Raw genomic sequence first — 22,440 nt, forward strand, 5'->3', positions numbered from 1 at the left:
TCTAGAATGTCTTCCGTTTTCGTTGTCCAAAATAAATTGCTGATCATCCAATAGCTTAGAAAACACAACGAAATTTTTGGTCCAAAATGAGCCATATTTTTAGAGCCTGTGAAATTAGCATTTTGCAGCACATCAAGGATCTGGCCTGGTAAATTGTTTCCAATGTATAGTTCTTACCTAACAGATTAGCTTAAATAACTGCTGCACATGGTTCAAGGATGTAAGATAAAATTTAACATTTTACATACAGCAAAAATAGTACAAATTTGAAGAAGAACAAACAATACATTGGTTTGTACACATTTTTTCCCATACCAGGAGCATAATCTACTCTCGAAATACTAAACAAAATTGGGTACGAGGAATAAAATGAAAAGAATAACTTTTTTGCTTGTTTGGAGGAACGGTCCAAAACGGCCATATTGCTTGAAAAAAAGAACAACTTAAATTGTTCTCACATTTGCATAACCTGTATGTTACGGGACACGCCAGGCTAAAAAGCAAGTGTGACCGAGGAAACGAAAAATCGATTTGTACGCAGCGGAAACCAGACCCTCTCGCACCCAGCTCAAGCGACGGTAAGGAATCGAAAATTGGACAGACACACACACACACACAAACAAATGGGAACATTTCAAACCGTAAGCGCCAAAACGAAAGGGAAAACAAAGGGGAAACGAATCCAGAAAGGGAGGAACATAAACGGAAAAGCTGATAGGCTAATGCAGCGGAAAAGTCTAGCCAACACAGACGTGCGTCGTCTGCTCGTTTCACTCCAAAGCCAACGCGAAAAACAAAACAGCAAACAGAGAGAAGAAAATACAGAAGAGAAAAGAAAACCAAAAATAGTCGGGATCATGCGGCAACTTACCGAGAAATTTGCCGCCCGAGTTGGGCGGTGTGGACGCCTGGTGCGAGCTGCCGAAGGCGGGCGCCGAATCTGGCCGCGTGCCGGCATTGATCGGCGTGGACACGGCACTGACGGAAGCGGACGGTCCGTGGCTGCTGCTGGCACTCATCGTGTTGGTGTGCGGGTACACGCAGGAACGAGGGCACGATGGGGACGAGCGGTCGGTGGACAGTGTCGGTTTAATACGGCAACAAATTCACTTCCGGCGGAAGAACAGGGAGAAAGGGATGCTGCTGCTGCTGCTGCTGCTGTTGCTGCCGGGACCGTACGGCAATGCAGTGTTGATGCGCACGTACTTGCGTGTATGTATGTGTGTAGGTGAGTATGTGCGGTTGAATATATCACGATTCACTGGATACGATGATAACGATATTTATTGATCGCACTTTTGCTCTACTTTTTGGACGACAACCTTTGCCCCACCTCCTCTCTCCCTCTCCCTTTCTCTTTCTCTTTTCACTCTATCTCTTTCTTACCAGTGTACTAGGGCGCACATTACACGAGACAATTTCGTTCACTTTCATTTAGCACACACGCACAAAACAAACCACAAACACACACACACACACTCACAATGCCAGAAAAGCACGGTGACACGCTGTCGTAAGGGGGCAGACACACACACACAAAGGGGCTGGCAGCACACGGGCACACTACTTCACCTTTCGAATGATATTTGCACAATGGATAAAATATGCTCTTGTGGCACAAACGGTGCGGCGGCTCGGTACCGAATGGTCCAACCAGAAACCGAACGCAGACTCCTCGGTCTGCTAGAGATAACTAGAGCGCCGCGTCGTGGCGTCGCGGTGCGTGTACGCGAAATGGCCAGCAGTGAGAGTGTGTGACAGAGAGAGAGTATACACACACGGAGCGAGAGTTTGTGTACAACAACAGGCGGTGCGGATGATGTAATCTCTCGCGCGTAGCGTAGGGTGGTAGACGAGATCCCCGCGAATGCACTATACTACACCCTCAGCACACAGACACAAACACACACACACACACATACGGAGTCTGGCCCTGGCCTGCTTCGTTTATCACCACTGCATCCTTGCTTTTGCCTGCTGCTCAGGTGTGTAATACACGGCTAACAGAGAGTAGTTGAGTGATAATGCGCTACGGTGCAGATCACAGATTGAGATTACTACTGAATTAATACACACAAAAAACGAACCTGCATCCTTCCTCGCCGCATACACACACACGATAACTCTTGTAGTAAAGCGCGATTTTAATAACGTTTCGTTTGAGACGGTATGGAGCTGAATGAGGGATTTCCGTGTTATGCTTACACTGTATTCGTACGGATTTGGACGGTGCACTTTACAAAGAATCGTATATTACACACATAAACAACGGCACTACAAATACATATACACACACACGCACGTCCGTGTGACGAGATTGCTTTTTAAAGACGACGAAATTGAGATACACGTTGTGATGAGATTCAAATGACTGCCGTGGTCGGAGGGGATGTTCTGAAAGTGGATGTGGAAAAGAAAAAAAAGCAGAGAAAAGAAATTTTATTCTGATTGCTCAAAAGCAACAACAACAAAAAAAAACAATTGCAAAGAAGCAATACAGGGTTTTGCAGGAGTTCTCATAGCTGTGGGACACATTACTAATTCTTTCTATCGTGAAATGAGCATAATATAATGGGAATTGGACTCTATAGCACTCTTGTTTGACAAATCCAATGGGAATTTCCAACGAGCCTGTTCAAAAAGGGTGCCATCGAATCCAATTTCCAACAAATGAAGTTCACTTCCAATAGGAAAGAGTCAAGAAAGTGTCCCACAACTATGAAAACCCCTGGAAAACCCTGTAAAGAAAGGATAGCAACGGAAACACGGGCGTCACTGAAAGCGTGACACCGACCACCGATCAAAATGAGCGAAATTGGTTCCGATTATCTCAATTCGCTGCCACCGTCGCCGCCTTTGCTTGCGCAAGGTTCTGGCGGAATCTTCGCGCAAGAATAACAACCCCCTTTCCCGGTACCCCTTTCGGGGTGCGCGCGTGCTGCGCGGAAGGCGATGGGAGGCGGACGGTGGGAGGGCTAATTTAGTGACACCCTGCTGACGGGCTTCTGTGCAAGTGTGCGTCTGGGTAGCGTATTTATATTCCGCCTCGCTCCTGTGTGTGCTCCTCCCCCGTGCTTAGCACCTTCTGCACACTTGTGTTTGGATTATGAACGAAATAACCCTAATTGGATTATCGTATGTGTGTATGTGTGCGTGCGTCGGTCTGTGGGTTTTCCTTCCGTTCTTCTATTAGTAGCTTTCACTGCCGGTGTTTCTTTACCTGTCGATGCGTTGGAAAATTCAACCACCAAGCAGGCGTAACAAGCGCACTTGTTCTACCCCAGCCGAAGCACACGCGACTTCACCAAGCGTTCCAACTCAGCGACTACTGAGATGTGAACGATCCAACCGCTCCGTGAATTTCCTTTTTCTGAGGTAAAGATGAGGATTACAACTCCCCAACTCCCCTTCCCTTTCCAACAATCTCCGTTCGCGTCATTTACCACATCACGATGTGCGGGTTTTCAATCCGATTTTCCGCAAATCTCGCCCGAATTTTCCGATCGTGTCGATTCGGTTCTCTCGCGAGTTTCGTGCTGCTCTCACGTTCCTGCTTTCGGCATACGAGAATCACCTTCCCATCCCTAACAACAAATGTTCAGCAATGTTGAGGAGCCCCCCGGGGGAGGCGAGGTGGTGGACTTTCAGGACACCGCCGTAACTGCTACCCTCCCACACCTGGCACCCACTTTTGCCCCACTAAATACGTTGTTTGGGGAAGGAGCTGTGAGTTTACAACCGCACTACCACCACACAACAGACACACACGCACAGACACTGTGAATCTCCCATTCAAGTGTGCTGACATACGCTCCGGAACGTTCCCTGTTGCAATTAACTGCAATATGCTTTTGTACGACTTGTAAACCCGTGCTCAACCTTCTTTCCGCCTTCCCGGACGGGGCCCATAACACACTCACTGCTCGCAACACAACCCCAATTGACATCACCATACGACTGACGGGTAAGCAAAGAGAAGCTGTTCTTTCTTATTTACCTTTTAATTATCCGGTACCGATCCGCGCGTTGCTTGTGTGCAGCACTTGTCACTATCGCGGGCACACTTTTCACCAAGAATGTGAGACCGACAACACACACAACAGCGCAGCACCGCTTTCGAGAAACACAGCCCACACCGTCGCCAACAGAAACTGCCTTCGTGTTGGTTGACGCGCTGACGGTTATTGAATGGGCGTGTAAAGGGAAGGGAGTTGCAATTTGCGTGAATGAGCCGAAGGAAGGGGAGGTGGGGTGAAGTTGAAAACAAAGCAAACACCGGACATTTGTGATGACGTTTGCCCGGGTGAATATTTTTAAGTGATTAATTTTTATGAATGGTTGTTTAGTTCTTTTAAGTACATATTGATTGATCTGAGCGAATTGTATAATCAGCTGGATTTTTTGGTTTATATTTTCTTTACACAATATTTGTATATAAATAAAGAATATATTTTTGTGCTCTGAAAATAGATTAGAAACTTTAACAAACAACTGTATTTTTTTATGTTTTCTTTTCCATGGTAGGGTAACTGTACCAGTTTTCGGCAGGCTAGTGCAGCAGTTTCACAAAAATTGCTCACACATCAATATTTTTCATTATTTTTCTTGAAAGTGTTGTTATTCTGGTTGATAAACTATCATAGTATGTTACAATATTTTTAATTTGCCGGTTCAAAGTCCTTTTTCATAAATATTCGTGAAAATGCAAACATTGATTTTGCTCCTATTTTCGGCAGTTTGTTCCTATTTTCGGCAGGCTGTGTTCCTATTTTCGGCAGCGCGAATACGGGTCAGAAAATGTTTGTATCAATGTGAATATGTACAAAAAAATGTTTAAAGCAATTTAACACTCTTACTTTCCTAAGATTGGTGTTAAAAAGCACTTTAATTATTAATTTTATGTTGCTTATTTTGGCCCGTTTTGACAGCCATTTTGATGCGACGTTTAAACAGAGCAGCCATTGACAGTTTGATGGTTATAGCGTACGGTGCGAACTGGCTTACAAATATTTATTTTTCTCTTAAGTTAGTGCATTGTTTGTCGTAAAATTGGTGATATTTGGTACAAGAAAGGTCATATTATGTGTCGACATACGCATTGTAGTGTTCTGATCAATTTTAAAAGGAATATTCAGCCAAATTCAAAGTGTGTTATTGTTCCGAGTTTCGGCACGAGCCCACAACATTGAGCTGTCAAAAATGAACATTTACTGTGTACCTATTTTCGGCAGCATTTAAAGTAAAAAATAACCTGTTTATCGTGATTTTAAAATTCCGAACAAGTTAGAATAAATTAAATAAGCATAAAATCTTTAATATACACCACTTTTTCATTGTTTTACTGTTCTGATTCTCTTAATCACAAAACCTGCCGAACGAGTGGCTGACAGCAAAGCTGCCGAAAAAAAGCACAATTTATTTGATATTTTGGAAAATACGTAATGAAATGGTGTGAAACTTCGTATGTGAATATCAAATAAGTACACCTTCACTACAAAATTGTATTTTGTGAAATTTTTTACCGCATTTGTGCAGAATTTCACGTTTTTAGCTACCCTGCCGAAAATAGGTACACTGCCGAAAACTGGTACAGTTACCCTATTTTTACATTGCAACAAACAAAAAATAAAGGAATTAAAAACTGTTTTGTCCAGAGCGAAGCGCCCACTGTGCTAAGCACTACGTTTACAATCATTGGTTGAGTTGTTCACTCATCGATATCAACAAACGATAAAATGAACCATTTTGGTGACATAAAAATGATTAAAAATTAATCTGTTTCTATCAATTGTTTAAAGAATCGGGTAAAAAAATTGCTTATCTTGTGTAGCATAACAATCATCATTCATTTACATATAATTTATTAAGTTTCAACAGCAAATCCCTTGAGTTTGTGTTCAAGAAGAAATTGAGAAACTGTCCTCCAGATTACGAATCGAACCACGTGCGGCCTCAGAATAGGCAGAGCGTATATTCATAGCCCATTTTTGTTACTGTTCGTTGCATGAAATTCGGCACCAACATAACTAAGATTCTCATTTCATAGCTTTTCTCTGCAAAACACAATGCAATAAAATCTAAAATCGCAATCGTTGTACAAATCATAGTACTAGAAGAACACTTCCTTGGGTGATTTATTCAACCTATAATGAGTACATCTCTTTACGATTAGTGTAAGCATAAGAATTGTATCCTTGTTACGTTCCGAAGTAGCCTATAATCAGAATCAAGCATTGGTTGCCGGGCCCAGGTAGTGTGAATGTTGCTTGTGCGGGAACGGGTAGCGGAGGCACGCCGCCATGCATTCGCCAATGTTCGCTGCCTTGCTTGCTGCATTTTTTGTTTTGATTGCTTTTCTTTGTATAAATAATGAAGCCGATGCAGGCCAGCATTACAGTGCTGTAATGCCCGTTGCCCCACTCGCTTCTGCAGGTTAGAGAATGTTAATAATGAACTCATACGTTACTAAATGCGTGCAGTGGACCATTACGTTAAATACTGTGGTAAAATTTTGTTAACCTATATCTCGAACGGAAACAAACTAAAATAAAGCTCCCTTCCTCAAATGCTTGTTCTTTTGTTCTCTGCCTAGCTTAGCGGTCACCTTTCTCGACGCTTGATAAGATTGTTCGTCTCACTACGTGAGAAAAGACGTTTGTGCCCCCGCGGCACGGGGGATGATTTTGATAACTCGGTACTATTTCCTAGAAGTTTTAGTTAATATTAATTCGAAGCAATAGTTAACGGCGCCACACACGATCATTTCGGGACACGACCAAGGGAAGAGGGATGGGTGTGTGTGGGAGGGAGAGTGTTTTGCACAATTTTGTAACTAGATACTTATTCGCGGTGATTCTCGAGAATATCGAGACAAATTTCACACATGCACCCTACCCCCATCTCACCTATCGCAACCACGCCGAACGATTGCCACCTATGTCTTTCTCTCGCCGTCCACTCACCGGAGCGGACACACACACACGCGCACGAATGTGTCTTAATCATCGAAGTCAATGTCAGAATCATCGGAATCGTATCCGCCACGGATCGTCTTCATGTTGGTCGGTTTCTTTTGCTTTTTCACATCCGGTGGAGTTAAGAGATCGCCCTAAAAAAAGGAAAGCGGGAGAGAGGATGATGTTGGGTTAACCCGTACCAGCGAGCCACATGTACAAGACCCCCCACTTACACTGTACTCGATCGCACCGGACTGGGCAATGCGCCACTCGAGCATCTCGGTGCTGAAGTCGTCACAGTTGCCCAGATCGGTAAAGCCGACGATGTAGTCCTTCGTTTTGCTGTCCTTTATCAGTGCGATGCTCGGTATCACCTTGATCCGGAGGCGCTCTGTGAGGAAGGGGCACCGTTCCGCATTCACCTTGCAAAACCGCGCCTCCAGATGCTTGGTGGCCAGCACCTTCAGGTGCATATCGACGATCCGGCAGCGGGGCGTAGAGTCGCGATAGAAGTGGCACACGATGTTGGGCGACTTTTTCGATATCGCAAAGAACTCCTTCTCGTCCGCCAGCTCCGCGTACTCGCCGTGGCCGTTGTTTTTCCACTCCTGCCGCTGCTGGGCCTGTTTCTTCATCTGCTGGATGCGCTGTTCCCGCAGCTTGTCCAGATCGTCCGCGTTCAGCGTCTCCAGCCGGTCCAGCTCACTGTCCAGATGCTTCTCCAGCTGGACGGCGGCCGAGATCATTTGGTTCTGTATGAGCTGCTCCATGATTGCTGGGCATGGGGGGAGGGAAATGAGACAAGACCACGAATTGGAAACGGATTCGTGAATAAAACGGAACACGATATAGCGAGTGCGAAACCAAATGATGCACACACACACACACACACGTACAAACGTACGGGAGCGGCCTACGCCTTGCGTGCAAAGGCCGGTCGTCCCGTTGGTTTTCGATCGACGTGCACCACCGAACCCACATTCGTGACGGGGGGGCATCTGATCGTAATTTGATAAAATAACGCTAATGCCCCGACATTACCCCACACTCACGTGCATCGGAGGATGGCAAAGGGCTGAAAATAGCTTCCCACCGCCCGAAATACTTACAATTTGCGACGTTTCTGTAAAATAGTTACTGAATTACAATCTACCGTCCCGTTAGCTTTCTTCTACTTTTCGCTTCTGTGGGTATGTGATTCATGCCCTCCTGCTCTTCACGCTACTGCGTCTCTTTCTACTGACAGTTCCACAAATGTCGACTTGATGTCGACCCACACCGAGCACCGTGGCACAGTGGGCTTTTCGTCGCACGACAAATGATGTAGATTATGGAGTTTCTTTCTTGATTTTTAAATAAACGAGCATGTAATCATTTTAAACTTTACTGGAAAAAGGGTGGAAATATTTACATGCTAAACAAATAACTAAATATTATATTTTCCTATTTAAAATACACTCAAAATCGAAACCCCCACAAAGCAAGCGATTTGACAGCTTCCCTCGTTGATCGATTCAATCAACCTGCGGCTGCTGCTGCACCACTGCTCGTGTACAGGGGCCTTCGTAACGACTTTGACAAATTACAAAAAATCGAATCGTTGAACAGAACGGACGGAGTGCGTTGCTGTGCGTGTGCGCTTTTTTCGCTAATCTTTCGCTTGGCTTTCGATTGCACTGCTGAAAAACCGTGAACTCTCCGCGAACAAAGTGTGAGCATTGGATTATTGTACGAATTAAGTTATCCGAGACCTCGCTACCCGTTTGCAAATTGCTGCAGCAATATTCAGTTCAGTGAACAAGTCCGCGCGTCGTCTTCCGTGTGTGTGTGTGTGAGCGTGTGTGCCTGTGTGTGCAATTGTCGTCTGTCTTTCCCGTGCTCTGTTACCGGTTTTTTTTTTGTCTTCTGTTGGCGTTCGTGCAGGAATCGAGCGGAAATCCGTTAACACAAAGAGAGAAAAACGAAATAGAATTGAAACAAGTAAGTTTAGGTATGGTTTGAAGCTATTGTTTAACATTGCCGATAATAGAGGAATACGCTGTGGCAGTAGGCAGCAAGTGTGGGCTTCTGATACCAACTTTGTGGTATTGTAATCGTGTGTATGTATGTGTGTGTGCGTGCGTGATTGAAGGCATCGATGAAAAACTCGGAAATGTACCTCAAACGTTCTGTACATTAAAAAGAATGTTAACAAAAAACGCTCCCACAAGCGCCCTTACTGCAGTAGCTGAAAAGGGTAGTAGTCGCTGATAAATCTACACACGGGCCCAGCCTCGAACGCACCACAGGGGTAGCGTTCCTTGGGCACGGAAGTTTTATTTTTAGGTTATTTTTGTTTTTCTTTCACTGGCAACCTGTGGCAAACCGGGGGGGCTGGGATGTGCGCGCGTTACGGGTACACATTTCGCGGGCTCTCTTGCCGAGAAAGGTCAAACTTTTTCCGTGCTGAAAAGTGGGCAAAACGACGACCAGAGACGCAGTGGATGTTTGGTTCGCCATGGCAATAGCGCAGTGTGCGCGAAAAGGATAGCTGCCGTATGTATGTTTCAAATGAAAATGGCGCTTGTGTGTGGTGCGGCGCCGTAAAGGGCTCGTGTCGCGCGAAAGTGTCCCTCGTCCGGAGGAGATGATGTTGCTGCACTTTACGTGGGTTATTATGTCGCGAAAGGCACAGTTGTTATGTTTGCAGAATGAAGTCGGGGAATTGTTAACGCATGAGCATCGAATCATCAAATCGTAGAAGCAATCCAGAAGCGAGTTCTATGTGCTGTACCCGGGTTGCTTGGACGGTTAACTATGAACGGTTTGTGCTAGGTGTGAGTGTGTATGTGTGTGCGTGTTCCCTTCCGTTGTGTTGTGGTGGTGTGCGTGAGTGATCTTGCCCAGTAGCGAACACTTTCGTATGCTCGCACGGTGGTGGTACAGAAGAGCAGCAAGGATGTTTTATGCTCACTTTTATGGTGTTTGCAACACCATACACAGAGAGGCGAAAGATGCGTTGGTATGTGGGTCCCTCCCATGTTGGCCGGTAGGTGTGTATGTGTCTGTTTGCTGTGTTCAGGAAATATCGCAGCAAAAACGAATACAAAGAACGGGAACATTAATTAAGCTGCCGCCCGTCCATCCACGTCCCGACTGGCCCGTCTTGCTTGAGACGATCGGGAGATAATGAAAGCAAAGATCTATGAAAAAAAGAACCCAATGCGCGTCGCAGGCCAGTTGTTGAGCGCAAAATTGTTTTTAATACTCAGAATGCTGCCATTCACAACGATGCCAATTGATGCTTTTTTGAATTATGGAAATTGGGGTTTTTTGCTCATTGTATTTCACTAGCATGTTAGTGTAATGCGAAGCTCAAAATGCTGTCGCAGCATCTTTTATTAATTGAAGAGAATCCACGATTGGAGGGAAAAATGGAAAGCTGTTCAACGGCTTTTTCTTTGCCTTTCTTTTTCACCGAGAGAAGGGTGAGAAGAAACGGCACCATCCCGAACGAACTCAGAGCAAAAAAAACGAGATTGAAGTGTTTGGTCACGGACACGGACCCTTTCGGACAAGTGTCACGCTGAAAAGAAGAAACGAGGTCTTGAGCCCTCGTGCCTTGTTTGTAAACATTCCCGCGTGTCTCAGTTACAGTGTGGAATTAAGGGGGAATTAAAACATGAGGCACACACCAACAAGTTAACTTTTGCGCGCCATTTCACAATCAACACCTTTTTTTTTGGGGAAACGCAAAGATAAAATATAATTAGGAGTCTGTTTTATTAGTGATGAAAAGTTGTTAATTTAATGTAAATAAATAATGTAATTTTTATTTATTCAAATTTGAGAAAATTATTCAACTTATTTGAAAAAAACCTTACACTAAAAAGATAAATAAATAAATAAATAAATTCATTGATGCTACGATGCGTATACGCAAACGCCGAAAGCGCGTGTGAGTGTTACGTCTGTAAATGCCTACCACGCGGTATTTCAACAACACGTGATATCCGTTAATAGCTGAAACCGTGTAGTTCTCAAATCAGCCTACTCGTGTATGTTTACGAGAGACAGCCAGGGGACAGTATCGCTTTGCAAAAATAAAAGAAGAAAATTACACACACTCTAGTCTATCGTTCGTCACACACCGTCTTGAGAGCCCGGCTCATTATGGTGTTATTTATAAACTCAATCACCACACTTTAACAGTAGCTGGCAGGCGATTGCGGCAAGCAAATGTTGTCAAACTGCCCCGTGTGTGGTTCTGTTGGTTTTGAAAACCATCGTGCTAAGCTCTTCGTCCCTTTCGCAAAGGATTTACATACCTCATCCCAGAGCATGCCCGTTTCGATTTGGCCGCGCGCGCGGATTTGACGGATGACGAATTTAGATTCGAAAACGTGCGTACGATACACACACTCACACACGCATTTATGTGCGTGCTGGTGGCACGTCGCTTTAAAATATGTGCAGCCCTGCCACACCGGTGTGGCCACTGTACGCATTCCCCCCGGAGGACAGCAAAGCATCGATTATCGGGCCATTAACTGTGTCAGGAAAAACAACGCAAAACAAAAGCGCAAAAACGCTGCAAACGGTGCTTTCGTACAAATGGTAAAAATTAGCGAACCGCGACCATGACAACGCAGACGGCGACGACGCCTTCTTAGATTATTTCGCCCACGGCTGTGTGGGGAAGCGCTAACGAAGCATGTGCGAATTCTGCACTAAAACTGGTGGTATCGATTTGTTTTGCCCCCTTGCTTTCCTTCGCTTTGCTTGCGAACGGTCATGGTCAAACGAATTGTTGCGCTTCCTCTTGCGATGGGTTGGTGGGTGTGTATGTTGAGCTTCACTTTCTTTATAACGACGATTCACCCTCTCTTTGAGTGGCGGGAAAATGATCAAGTAAAGGTGTTATCGGCTCGCGAGATGATGCTTCACAAACAACGTCGTTCTTTTCCGTAAATATTTACGTAAGCATAGTAGGCCGCGCGGCTCGTCTTCCCGTCTATCGAGTACGCAATATTCTCGTCACGAGGCAACATGCCAACACATGGACACCTCCGGGGCATGCTGCACAGGTGATACTTGCCCGTGTGTGTGTGTGTGTGTGTGGATGATATTTTAAGAAAAAGTTGAATTTGGTCGCTTCCCTGGCGTGTGTTATTGACCGCGCTGGGCACGTTTTGGGCAAGAGTGGGTTTGTTTTTTGTTGCAAACGATTTATTTGGTTGGAAGGAAAGAGATTTAAATGAGAGGGAAGGTAGGGTTACAACATTCAAGGGGAGAAAAAATCACCTTCTCTCTGCCATAAACCCCATACGCCGTAATGAATGTGCATCTCAATAACAACATAGCACACCACATACCGGTTGGCGTAGGGGAATGCAAATGCGGCTCTAGACTGTATGATGCGAAATAGTTTAAATGAAATGCCGCCTTTTTTCCTGACGTAATCCGACAAAGGAGGCGAGGGTCTTTTTCTTCCTTCACATTGCCAAGAACATCCCACCAAAATGCTGCAGAGAGTCTCGCTAGTTTTTGCTGGCTTTCGCAATGCTTCTGCTTCAGAATCAAAAGACAGAGATTAAAATGAAACACTCGATCGGGTTTTACACATCCATTCGAGTTCACTTTTGTCTAAGGGGAGTGGGGGTGGGGGGGGGGTTTAGTGGGTGAAACCTTGCAAGCAACAATCGAACCCCAGCGCCAATCGGTGGGTGTGGATGCCAGACGAATGGGTGTGCAGTGAGTGACAAAATAAAAGAATCATTTCCACTTCCTCCCTGCCCTTCTGCGAGAGCCATTTAAATCTCCCTGAAGGGTTCGAAACAACGGCAGAAACAACTGGGGTGGAGTAGTAGAAGGGGTATGTGTATGTGATGCCGGTTCGACTTGATAAAGAGGCCGTGTTGGGAGGATCTGTATGTGTGTGTGCACGGCAGTATTATTTCGCGATTTTATGTTGCTTTGATTTTGAATTCTTTCCAATGGTTTTGATTCATTTCGATAGGGAAGAGTGGGTGGGTGGATGGGTACAACGCGCAGTAAGAGAGTGTACTTAGCCAATTTTGTATACATTTTTTTCTTTTACAATCCACGAAGAATGATTGGGGCCATAATTGAACCAAGAGGGTGAGCCAGGAAAGGAGGCTACGTTCCATTGGCGGTAATTACTATGTAAAACACGCGGACTCACCAACACACACTCACATAAGGTTGGTGAATGGGGGGGGGGGGGGAGTGACGGGGAGAGTAGAGAACCCCTGCCGTGGTTCTTTGGGTGTTTGCGTTCACGATCGCAGGAAGAACGCAGCGGCGCGAAATGTTGTTTGGCAGCGAAACAATGCCATTATGTGCTGGCCGGCCTCTGGGTGTGTAAGGCATACAGTCGGTCTAAACAGTAGTGCTACACGTGTAATGGAAATAGTCACTGTCGTCTAATATATTGCGAAAGACCTTACTAAATAGAGACTAAAACTAGATTTGTTTTGCCCCATTGAGGACTGGATGTTCTTTATAGTCCAATGCTTTGATGCTTTGTTTGCCACCTGACTGAAATGCTGTTTGAAGCGTTCCTTTGCTATGTACAGACCGGTAGGCCGTGCTTTTTTTGCCGGCGCGATTTCTATCGCACCATAGCGACCGCGCAAATGCGCATTGACTGACCGTGTTGGTGTATTTCTGTGTGGTGGTGGTGGTGTTACCGATCCCACATATGCTATACACGCATACGCTTGCTGTATATAGAGCACAAAGTATGCGAGCACGCTCCAACCGAACCAACCGAACCGGGCTAAATGTAGATAGAGTCGCCCGCCACACATCATCACGGATGAGCGAACAGCCGAGCGTAACTCACTGATTAACGCGCCCCGGGGGGAACTACGCGACATTTTGTCTGACCGCGTCTCAATTTGTCTCTCTAGCCTCTCTCCCAAGATACACAGAGTGTCGAGTATGGTTGTGTTGTCGCAGGGCAAAAATCGTACGCTGAAGTATTTCAATTTTTAAACCGTTTGTCCGTTTCTTTCTTTTTTTAGAAAATGTCACTGCAAGTTTCGAACCAAACCACATCCGGACGTCGTACGCCGCAGGTGTACCAGGGATTCGGCAACATGCCCGCCGGTGCGACGACGACACCGACCGCCACTAACGGCAGCGGTACGACCGGAGCCGGCGGATCGGTTGGCCGGGCGGCAAAGGGTGGCGGCGCTAAGCAATCACAGATACCGGTCGCGATCGGTAGCGGCGGTGGCTTCGGTACACCCGGCAACGATGGATCCGTACCACAGACGGCCGTGGTATATCCTGGCACTGCCGGGGCTACCGATGGGTCGTCCGGGCAGAAGCAGGTCCAGTCGGACCATATGTATGGCATGAAGCAGCAGCAGCAGCCAGCCGCTTCAGCAAACAGCGCTACGAACCGGTCCGCCACAAACGGTTCCCAGCTGGCCGCAAGCGTCGAGAAGAATGGAACCTCGCAACGGAAGAACTCCACCGGGGAGAGCGGTGCCAAGAAGACAGAAACGGCGGCAGCATCGCAACAACAGCAGCAGCAGCCTTCAGTTCCAGCTGCCGAAGGCACTGCAAAGGTACGCGACAGCCCTCGATCAAGTGGTCGCGCACAGCAGAAACAAACGGTGGAAGAAGCGGCACCGGCCAACAAAACGATGGAAACGTCGCAGCAACCGAAATCGGAAAAGACTACCAATCTGGAAAGCTCGCTGCTGACGGAGAAAACCCTCAAAGGATTCTGTTCCGATGGTGAGGAGATGGAATCGCTGCTGCTGGAACCGTGGGATATGGAGGAGGGTTCCGCCACGCCTTCCCGCTCGAGCGCCGCCAAGTCGAAGATGCCGAAAGCTGCACCACAAGCGCAGGCCCGTGTCAGCCCGTTCAAGGCGAGCGGCAAGACACAGCCGAAACCGAGCGGCGGCACCGCTACTGCCGAGCCGGAACAAACGGCTGGCTCGCCGAACAAGAAGACCGCGTCCGCTGCTGCTGCTGCTGGCGATGAGTCGGAGAAGAATCGCTCGCCGAAAGTGGACGCACCATCGACACCGACCGCTGGCGAATCGCTGATTGGGCGACCGCTCCGTTCCATCTCCGGTCGCCGGTCGACGCGCCCGATCAGCGACATCAAGTTCACGCATCCGCGTCGCTCGACCGCCGACCCGCACAACGATTCCATCTCCAGCATGAACGTAACGGTCGGTTCGGAAATTGGCAGCGACAGTATGCTGCTCCGTACGCCGGGATCGGCCACCCGCAAGCGCAAGGACATGACGCCCGAGTCGACCTCGGACGAGCCGGTCATCGACAGCCCGAAGCGCGCTCGGCTCGATTTCAGCGGCTTCCTCGGCATGGTGGCCACCCCGGTGACGATGCTGAAGAACCGGCTGTCGCGCGTCAAGCTGCAAAGTACACCCCGCGCACTGGCCGTCGACGAGGAGGACGCGTCGAAGGTGGTCACCGCCGAGGCTACCACCACCACGGCCAGCGTCACGCCCCAGAAGGAAGCGGATGGTGCCGGCGCGATGGACGTTGACGTTGTATCTGGCAAGGGAGCGGAAAAGAGCGACGATACCACGGCGCCAGTTGCTGACGGCCAGAAGGAGGGCGCCGAGGGACAGCAGCAGCAGCAGCAGCAGCAGGAATCTTCCTCCTCCGTCGCCGAAGATGATGAGGTCGAGGTGAAGATCGTCACCGATCAGCCGCAGCAGCCGAAACAGTGGTGTAGTATTATGTAAGGCGACAACAGTAGCGCACGGGCATAATCCATCGGAACATCGGCACAGCACACCACGTGGTCGGGCGGCGATTCCCTTTGCGGTGTATCTCCCGCCCAGCGCGCACCTCCTCCTTCGCAATGAATTCCTCTCGCTCACCGTGTTTCTCGGTTCGGGATGGTTGGTGTGTGTCGCATTTGTATTTGTTGTGTCTTCTGTGTGTCCCTTCCCCACGTCTCAATCCCAATCCTACATTTCCCGGATTTTAATGGCAATGGAATTCGCGCGTAAAGAAGAACATACATCCGGAAACAATAATCACATTTACACCACAAAGAGAGAGAAAGGGGTTTGTCACAAAACTGCTGCTAACGGTTTGCTGTTTATCAACATATTCTTTTATTTACATGTAGAAGTAGCATGTATATTTTTTCAACTAGCTGTTTGTTTTCACTACATTAGACTAGGAGCAAGGGGCCGCCGTCGATTCAGTTGTTCGTGATTTCTTGCTACTGCAAACTCGTAACATTGCTGATAGAGAAAAGAAGTTTCGTTGCGTTAGCTCACAGTGTTTTGGTAAACATTCTTATTTTGAGAAAAACGGAAAAAGAAACAACAAAAAATATTGAAAGAGCAATTAGCGCGTAAAAAAACAGCATTTGAAGGAATTAGCTATCAAAACAAATCATACACACGATGTTTGCAAAAATAATATTGGTACAAAGGGATTGGGACACTCTGGTTCAACGATGAAATACGATGATAATTAGATGCTATGTATGTATACATGTTCTTCGGCGGCTCAGAATCATAAAACAGGAATCAGAAATATTTTAGGAAGGCGCGTAGGTGTAGTAGCAGATAAGAGAGAAAACGATTTTGCGTTTTTGTTTTTATCAGATAAACAGCAATGCATGCAAACTTGTGGCAGTAGACAAAAAAAAAACCCGCCCAAAAAATACAACCGAATGCTCAAAATAAACGAAACCTTACAGCGTAACAGAGTAGTGCTCTCCCCATCGAATGTGCGTGTGCATACGCAAAGAAATCACATTTTAGAAAACAAAAAAAAACGGTGACTGCTTCCTCCTCCCTAATCGGGTTTCGGGTTTGTTTCAGCTGCAATCCCAGCTACACTATGGAATGTGCAACAATCTCTCTCAATGAGGTGAACGAAGGAAGCGAAACGTATTTAGCTGAGGGCGGTGTCCGTCTTCCGTATGCGACCGTATGGAACGAAACACATTAGTAGGTGGTTGTGCAAAACACAGTTGAGTGTCTCTCTTCAAACCTATCAGTAGCATGAAATATAAATGTGTGTTTTTTTTTGTGTTTTTGTGCGTGTTTGCGGTGGCATCATATTGAGATTTGCGATACATGCGCTACATTACAATATCCCTTTTATAGGGAACGATATACTTAGTGGTAGAAAACACGTGCTCTGGAATAGTAGGCATAGGAAACAATCACTTTACTCGCGAGTGCGAGATGAGGTAACGAAATAGCGATCTTTTATAACACAGCGCCAGCACAATGTTGTGAATGGGGTCGAATTTTGCAAAAAAAGAATTATAAACATATCACAAAATGATTAATAAAACCAAAAAAAGAGCAAACATTCAATGTAAGATTTTTATTTATATTTCGTATGAGCTGGGGTAACCGTTGCTATGCAGCGACCTTCGTTGATCTAGTTGGCAGTGAAGAGTGTATTTGATTGTTTAATTGGAAGATTACTCTCAGTAGGCTAGTCCGTTCGAACGCCATTCGGAGGTTCCAATGTTACCTGAATCGTACCTGGAAGACCGGAATTGAAATCCCCCTTTCTTGGTATGTATTTGTGCAGGGGGTTTGGTCTGCCCGAGCCCTTCCTGAACGTTACCTTCACGCTGATCCACGAATAGCTAGCGATAAGAGCTTGCCTTTCCAAAGTCTCCATTCATCAACCGAATTTACTAAAGATGGTTGACTCAGTATCTCCACGATAAGCATGCATATCTTAATCGTTACGATGGATTGTTATCTAATCGCAAGACCGTTGTCAGCTGTGCTCTGCCAATATACGAATAAAGGTTGCCACCGTCCCCCTTAAACGCCCTTTTGCAAACTCAACTCCAACCGACACGGTAAGTATCCAAGCAGCGCCTTTGGGTAATGTTTTGCTTCGAGTGTGTAAATACGATATTTGAGGCCATTTGAATCGCATTACCATTTCGTATGACGAGTGTGGCATGGAAATTTGGTTTCCCTGCCATCGGCAATAAAAAAGAGTGGAAAGAGAATTTTGAAATAGGCACTCACATCGTTTTCAAGGTCGCTCGCCGATGCGTATGCGCGTGTTTTGGCAACAGCCCGGCAATTCTGTCAACTTGACAGAGCGCTAAAGGGCCCTTGCGTAGCGCTGGAAGCAAAACTTATCCATATCCACATTCTTTAATAGGCAGCTAAACAATCGTATACTTTCCCCCAAGGCAAACAGTGGTACAACATGTGGTCTCTGGCGGTATTTGTGGCGCTCCTGTACGCGGTGTGCGATGTGAACTATTTCATCCGGACGTTCTTCACCGTGGTGCACGTGCTGCTGCTACCGGGAAGGGTCAAAGTCACGGACAAGCACACAATTTACGGTGAGTAGTGCTTGTGAAGGGGTGGGGGACAGTTTACACGGGCGAAATATTACATCGCTATTACGGCTTCTTCCCTTTTGCAGGGTTCTGCACGACGCAGGATGTGGACTTTCTGCTGAACCACATGAACAATGGGCGCTACCTGCGCGAGCTCGACTTCTGTCGGTTTTACTGGTACGGCCGGACCCGGTTCTGGCCGCTCGGGAACGCGAAGAACCTTCTGCAGGGCGAGTGTATGGTGCGGTACCGGCGCATGCTGCCCATCTTCAAGGCGTACAAGGTGGAGACGCAGCTGGTTTGGTGGGACGATCGGTCCATCTACTTCGAGCACAAGTTCATCACGCTGCACGATGGGTTTATCCGGACGGTGGCGTACTCGCGCCAGCGAGCCATCGGCGTAAATCTGCTCGAGTACGTCCAGCAGTTTCCCGAGTGCCGCGAGCGACCGGAACAGCCGGCCGTACTGAAGGGCTGGATCGAGTCGAACGAGGCCAGCAGTCAGCAGCTACGCAAGTGAAGCGATCGATCTGTCTCGCTCTCTCCTTCTGACCGATCGCCGTCGACTGGCCAGGTAAGAAGTGCAGTCGATCGTCCGTGTGTGTGTGTGTAACCGCGAAGACAAACACATAACCAACAGGTTCGTTGGGCACCCGTTAGAGAAAGCGAAGGGTAGGTTTTCGTGGCATTGCAGGCACACGAAGCATCAATAGTTGTGGAACGGTTTCTGCTGAGTGTGCACCTGTGCAGTAGTCAATCAATCACGGTAAGAAGTTGATTTTAGATAATTTTGCACCGATATTGTGAGCTTTTTGCTAGATATATCGTACAGTGTGTATAATTAACTGTTAACTGAACTGTTTGTCATGTGAAACGCCACTGTAACTAGCCAATAGGTATCCAAGTAACCTTTGGATATGTAAACCTCCTCATTTTGAGTGGGGGATAAAGTCCAAAACAAACCGTGAGACAGCATAAAGTAATGTGTAATAACGGAGCAGTCGGGGAGTTGTTGGGGATTTATTTATTCTCTAGTCAATTTGAGCTACAATTCAATACGAAGACGATGGTTCCTCAATGTTTTGTGTAAATTTGCAACGGAAACCGTGAGACAACAATGTGGAAGTGAACATTTAATTTTATTCGTGACCTAAGCAACCGGTTCCGGTCTATATTGTCGACCTATCTACCGGTTGTGGGCGCATCTGGGAAACGATAAAGCACAATACAAACTTTCTAATTAACATAATCAGTCCTATACAACAAATGTTCGTTCATTTGGCTATATAAATATAGTTGCTTTGTAACACAGTGAGAGTATCTGCCTAATGTGAGCGCCACAGTACGCTTCGCTCACAGTTCATCCTTTGGCTGACCGTACAAATCCACCACCAGTTCGTCGATACTGCGCTTAATCTCTCTTCTGTACTCCACCAACTCCACGTCCTCGTCCAACCGGTGGTCCAGATTGTTGCGCAGCACCAGCAGCGTGTGCCGGAACAGCGGACACTGGGACCACGGTTCGTGGCAGAGCTGGTGGCGGCAAGCGTGCAGGGCTTTCACCGTCTCATCGGTAAGATTGTCCTCGGGTATTAATGCCGCCTTGTGCTGGTGAAAGAAGGCAGCCGAGTGTTTGCAAAACTCCGTCCTCTCCAGCCCCTCGAGCAGCTTCGTCGAGCGGTACTGCTCCCGGGTCGTTGCGTCGTTCTCGCCCGCCGCTGCGATCGCGCTGCGATAGTCCACCAGCACGTCCGCGATCAGTTGCAGCACCTTCACCTTCACCTTCAGCTCGACCTTCTTTTCCCACACTCCGTACAGCACACTGTAGCCGTGCGGCGTGAGCAGCTGCTTCTGGGCGAAGGGGAACTTGCGCACCAAACCGCCGAACGCGTACAGGGCGGCCGAAATTTCGTCCGTCGTCGTGGCACGCCCCAGGGCGGACAGCAGGTTAGGGCCACCGTTCCGTTCGACCAGGGCGACCTTTGCCTTCGGATTGTTCTGCACGATCGTGCCGAGCAGCTTGAGCGCTCTGGTGCGTGTCTGCGCGTCGCTGGTGCGGTTCAGGCTGGGCCAGACGATTTTCTCCACACCGCCCCGGTCGATGAACTGGAGCGCGTTGTCGATCTGATGCGCCAGGTATTCGAGATCTTCGAACAGTACGTCCAGCTCCTGCCGATCCGCCGGTGTGTGCTGGAGCGCTCGTTCGAAACGGGTGAATAGATCGGTCATGATTTCGCTGTCACTCTTCAGCTCCACATTGGCGTCTTTCAGCTCTTGCTTGATCTGTTCGTAGCTTTTGAATCGGCTGCCCACTGCCTCGCCGCCCTCTGCCTCGTCCTCTTCGTACGTGTTTGCCGGAATGTCTTTGAGCGCTTCCCGGAGTGCTTCCAGTTTCATACCGGCCACGGTATGCGGGTCACTGGCCGCCCCCGCCCCAGCAGCCTGATGATCTTTTAGCTCCTCCCCGGGTACCATCGAAAGGGACGAATCGGTGCTAGGCCCACCATCGGCGGGGTCGAGCAGTTTTGCCTCCTTTTTGCCAGTGGTCAGGTTGATCCTTACGTGCAATCCCTGGGGGATCGGTTGTCCTTCCTTTAGCTCTTGCCATTCGTGCGTGGCGACGAATTTCGGTTCGTTTGAACCAGTTCCTGCCTTTGTACTGATGGAACCAACAAGTACACTTAAAACTAGCGCGAGTTTCCAGACGGGTAGATCCATGTTTGAAGGTGGATCTAATAAACGTGCACGAATGAGGTGAGATTTTCACTGTCCCTGGCCTATGTACTTTATATATTCTGCGAAGAATCTGATGAAATCGGCATGTTTACTTGCCGGCGATGGTTCTGTTTTGGAATTGGCCGTTCGGAATTGGTACACGTCATATAAATGAGGTTATGATGTGTGTTCGAGCGGTTTTGACAGAACGGAGCAAACAGGGGCACCGTTCGAGCAGTTGCCGTTGTAAACAAAACAGGGTTCGAGCAGATGTTTTAAAAGAGCCGTTATTCGAAATGGCAATTAAATTGACTTTTTTCTTTTTAGATACGGTTACTGTAGTTGTTTGCTTTAAGTAAATTTTTGAATGAAAAAAACTTTCATAAAATAAATTAAAAATAAATCTCAAATTAAACACGTTCTTTTCACTTTCCAGAAAATGTTCTCCTGCGCCCTGCTGGTTGGACTGCTGGTCCTGTACATGATCTGGGATGTGAACTACTTCCTTCGCTGTGTGGCCACCCTCGGGTACGGTATGCTGTTCCAGCGCAAACGGAAAGTGACCGACCAGACGGCCATTTACGGCCTCTGCACTACGCAGGACGTGGACATCTTTATCCGCCACATGAACAATGCGCGCTATCTGCGTGAGCTCGACTTTGCACGCTTCCACTTTTACGGGCTGACGGGCATCTATGGCAAGATTAAGGCCAAGCGGGGCGGCGCCGTCCAGGGTGCGTCGAGCGTGCGCTATCGCCGAACGATCCCCATCTTTACCGCGTACAAAATCACCACCAAGCTGGTCTGGTGGGACGAGAAGGCCATCTATCTGGAGCAACAGTTTGTGACGCTTGCCGATGGGTTCGTGCGTGCCGTCGCCATGTCTAAGCAGTGCATTACCAACGTGGACGTGCTGGAGCTGATGAAGGAGTTCCCCGGTGCCGAGCAGCGGCCACCGATGCCGGAAGAGCTGAATCTGTGGCTCGACTCGATCGAGCTGTCCAGCCAGAAGCTGCGCAAGGACAAGTAGAAACGGCTGATAGATTAGGGAGAATTAATTTAGCGGTGACTGTCGGGTTACCATTGTGGGCATTAGTTTTGTATTTTCGTTGGGTACATTTTTTGTTGGGAAATTGGAACCTGCTTGCTATGCAAGACATTAAGCTTAAGTGAACTCATACTCATACACACACACATATCTCAGGATCTGCTCCCTTGACAATAAAGTTTTGGAATGCTCCGTAATGTTAGTGAGTGTCCTGCTGATTGCGGTGGCCCGTTTTTATTGAGGTATATGATACATCGGCAGCCGAACTTTGCCTATATTATAATAATTTATCCCTTGACTATGCGCAACCTATCTAACAGCTAACAGCAGACTGGAACACTAGAACGTTCAACACTCGAATGGAAGAAATGCTACACCGT

At 47.4% G+C, this 22,440-nt stretch overlaps 6 protein-coding genes across 15 annotated transcripts in view; 3 read left to right on the top strand and 3 right to left on the bottom strand.

Annotated features, from left to right (window-relative positions):
• LOC1270948 (oxysterol-binding protein-related protein 8) overlaps positions 1 to 4,235 on the bottom strand; it is a 36,671-nt gene extending 32,436 nt beyond the window's left edge. For 2 of the 8 annotated variants that reach the window (XM_061641371.1, XM_061641369.1), the window contains exons 1-2: positions 3,998 to 4,198; positions 872 to 2,371 (exon numbers count right to left, since the gene is read on the bottom strand). In XM_061641371.1, the coding sequence (XP_061497355.1) occupies positions 872 to 1,019 (148 nt within the window). In that variant the 5' untranslated portion in view covers positions 1,020 to 2,371; positions 3,998 to 4,198. Of the gene's footprint in view, positions 1 to 871; positions 2,395 to 3,220; positions 3,593 to 3,997 lie in introns of those variants that run through there. The other 6 variants (XM_061641372.1, XM_061641370.1, XM_061641363.1 and 3 more) reach the window with 5 other exon arrangements.
• Positions 4,236 to 6,092: 1,857 nt separating this feature from the next.
• LOC1270947 (thioredoxin domain-containing protein 9) lies at positions 6,093 to 8,226 on the bottom strand. The gene is made up of 3 exons (XM_309682.6): positions 8,066 to 8,226; positions 7,190 to 7,731; positions 6,093 to 7,108 (listed from the first exon to the last, which is right to left on the bottom strand). The coding sequence occupies exons 2-3, from the start codon at positions 7,724 to 7,726 to the stop codon at positions 6,998 to 7,000; spliced, it is 648 nt and encodes a 215-aa protein (XP_309682.2). The 5' UTR covers positions 7,727 to 7,731; positions 8,066 to 8,226; the 3' UTR covers positions 6,093 to 6,997.
• A 293-nt stretch (positions 8,227 to 8,519) lies between these two features.
• Positions 8,520 to 17,289, top strand: LOC1270946 (nucleolar and coiled-body phosphoprotein 1). 3 transcript variants are annotated; one of them, XM_309681.5, is made up of 2 exons: positions 8,520 to 8,936; positions 13,985 to 17,289. In XM_309681.5, the coding sequence occupies exon 2, from the start codon at positions 13,988 to 13,990 to the stop codon at positions 15,692 to 15,694; it is 1,707 nt and encodes a 568-aa protein (XP_309681.5). In that variant the 5' UTR covers positions 8,520 to 8,936; positions 13,985 to 13,987; the 3' UTR covers positions 15,695 to 17,289. The 3 variants fall into 3 exon arrangements, with proteins under 3 accessions (XP_309681.5, XP_061505648.1, XP_061505647.1); XM_061649664.1 differs by lacking the exon at positions 8,520 to 8,936 and adding an exon at positions 13,647 to 13,904; XM_061649663.1 differs by lacking the exon at positions 8,520 to 8,936 and adding an exon at positions 13,648 to 13,899.
• A 183-nt stretch (positions 17,290 to 17,472) lies between these two features.
• LOC11176085 (protein THEM6) lies at positions 17,473 to 19,612 on the top strand. Its single transcript, XM_003436444.2, has 3 exons — positions 17,473 to 17,799; positions 18,145 to 18,300; positions 18,384 to 19,612. The coding sequence occupies exons 2-3, from the start codon at positions 18,162 to 18,164 to the stop codon at positions 18,815 to 18,817; spliced, it is 573 nt and encodes a 190-aa protein (XP_003436492.2). The 5' UTR covers positions 17,473 to 17,799; positions 18,145 to 18,161; the 3' UTR covers positions 18,818 to 19,612.
• Positions 18,942 to 22,257, top strand: LOC3290852 (protein THEM6). The gene is made up of 2 exons (XM_560016.4): positions 18,942 to 19,063; positions 21,449 to 22,257. Exon 2 carries the CDS (start codon positions 21,452 to 21,454, stop codon positions 22,040 to 22,042), a length of 591 nt encoding a protein of 196 aa, XP_560016.4. The 5' UTR covers positions 18,942 to 19,063; positions 21,449 to 21,451; the 3' UTR covers positions 22,043 to 22,257.
• On the bottom strand, positions 19,418 to 21,199 carry LOC1270944 (nucleotide exchange factor Sil1). The gene has a single exon (XM_309679.6). The coding sequence runs from the start codon at positions 21,013 to 21,015 to the stop codon at positions 19,651 to 19,653; it is 1,365 nt and encodes a 454-aa protein (XP_309679.6). The 5' UTR covers positions 21,016 to 21,199; the 3' UTR covers positions 19,418 to 19,650.
• Positions 22,258 to 22,440: the final 183 nt, after the last annotated feature.

Source organism: Anopheles gambiae, chromosome 2 (genome assembly GCF_943734735.2).
Source record: "Anopheles gambiae chromosome 2, idAnoGambNW_F1_1, whole genome shotgun sequence".
Classification (NCBI taxonomy): Eukaryota; Metazoa; Arthropoda; class Insecta; order Diptera; family Culicidae; genus Anopheles; species Anopheles gambiae.

Excerpts from the sequence above, each read along its gene's own strand:
- LOC1270947 (XM_309682.6), bottom strand. The coding sequence starts at position 7,726 with ATGGAGCAGCTCATACAGAACCAAATGATCTCGGCCGCCGTCCAGCTG. Across the intron at positions 7,109-7,189 it reads CCGGTGCGATCGAGTACAGT|GGCGATCTCTTAACTCCACC; the intron begins GTAAGTGGGGGG and ends TCCTTTTTTTAG.
- LOC11176085 (XM_003436444.2), top strand. The coding sequence starts at position 18,162 with ATGTGGTCTCTGGCGGTATTTGTGGCGCTCCTGTACGCGGTGTGCGAT. Across the intron at positions 18,301-18,383 it reads GGACAAGCACACAATTTACG|GGTTCTGCACGACGCAGGAT; the intron begins GTGAGTAGTGCT and ends TCCCTTTTGCAG.
- LOC1270944 (XM_309679.6), bottom strand. The coding sequence starts at position 21,015 with ATGGATCTACCCGTCTGGAAACTCGCGCTAGTTTTAAGTGTACTTGTT.
- LOC3290852 (XM_560016.4), top strand. The coding sequence starts at position 21,452 with ATGTTCTCCTGCGCCCTGCTGGTTGGACTGCTGGTCCTGTACATGATC.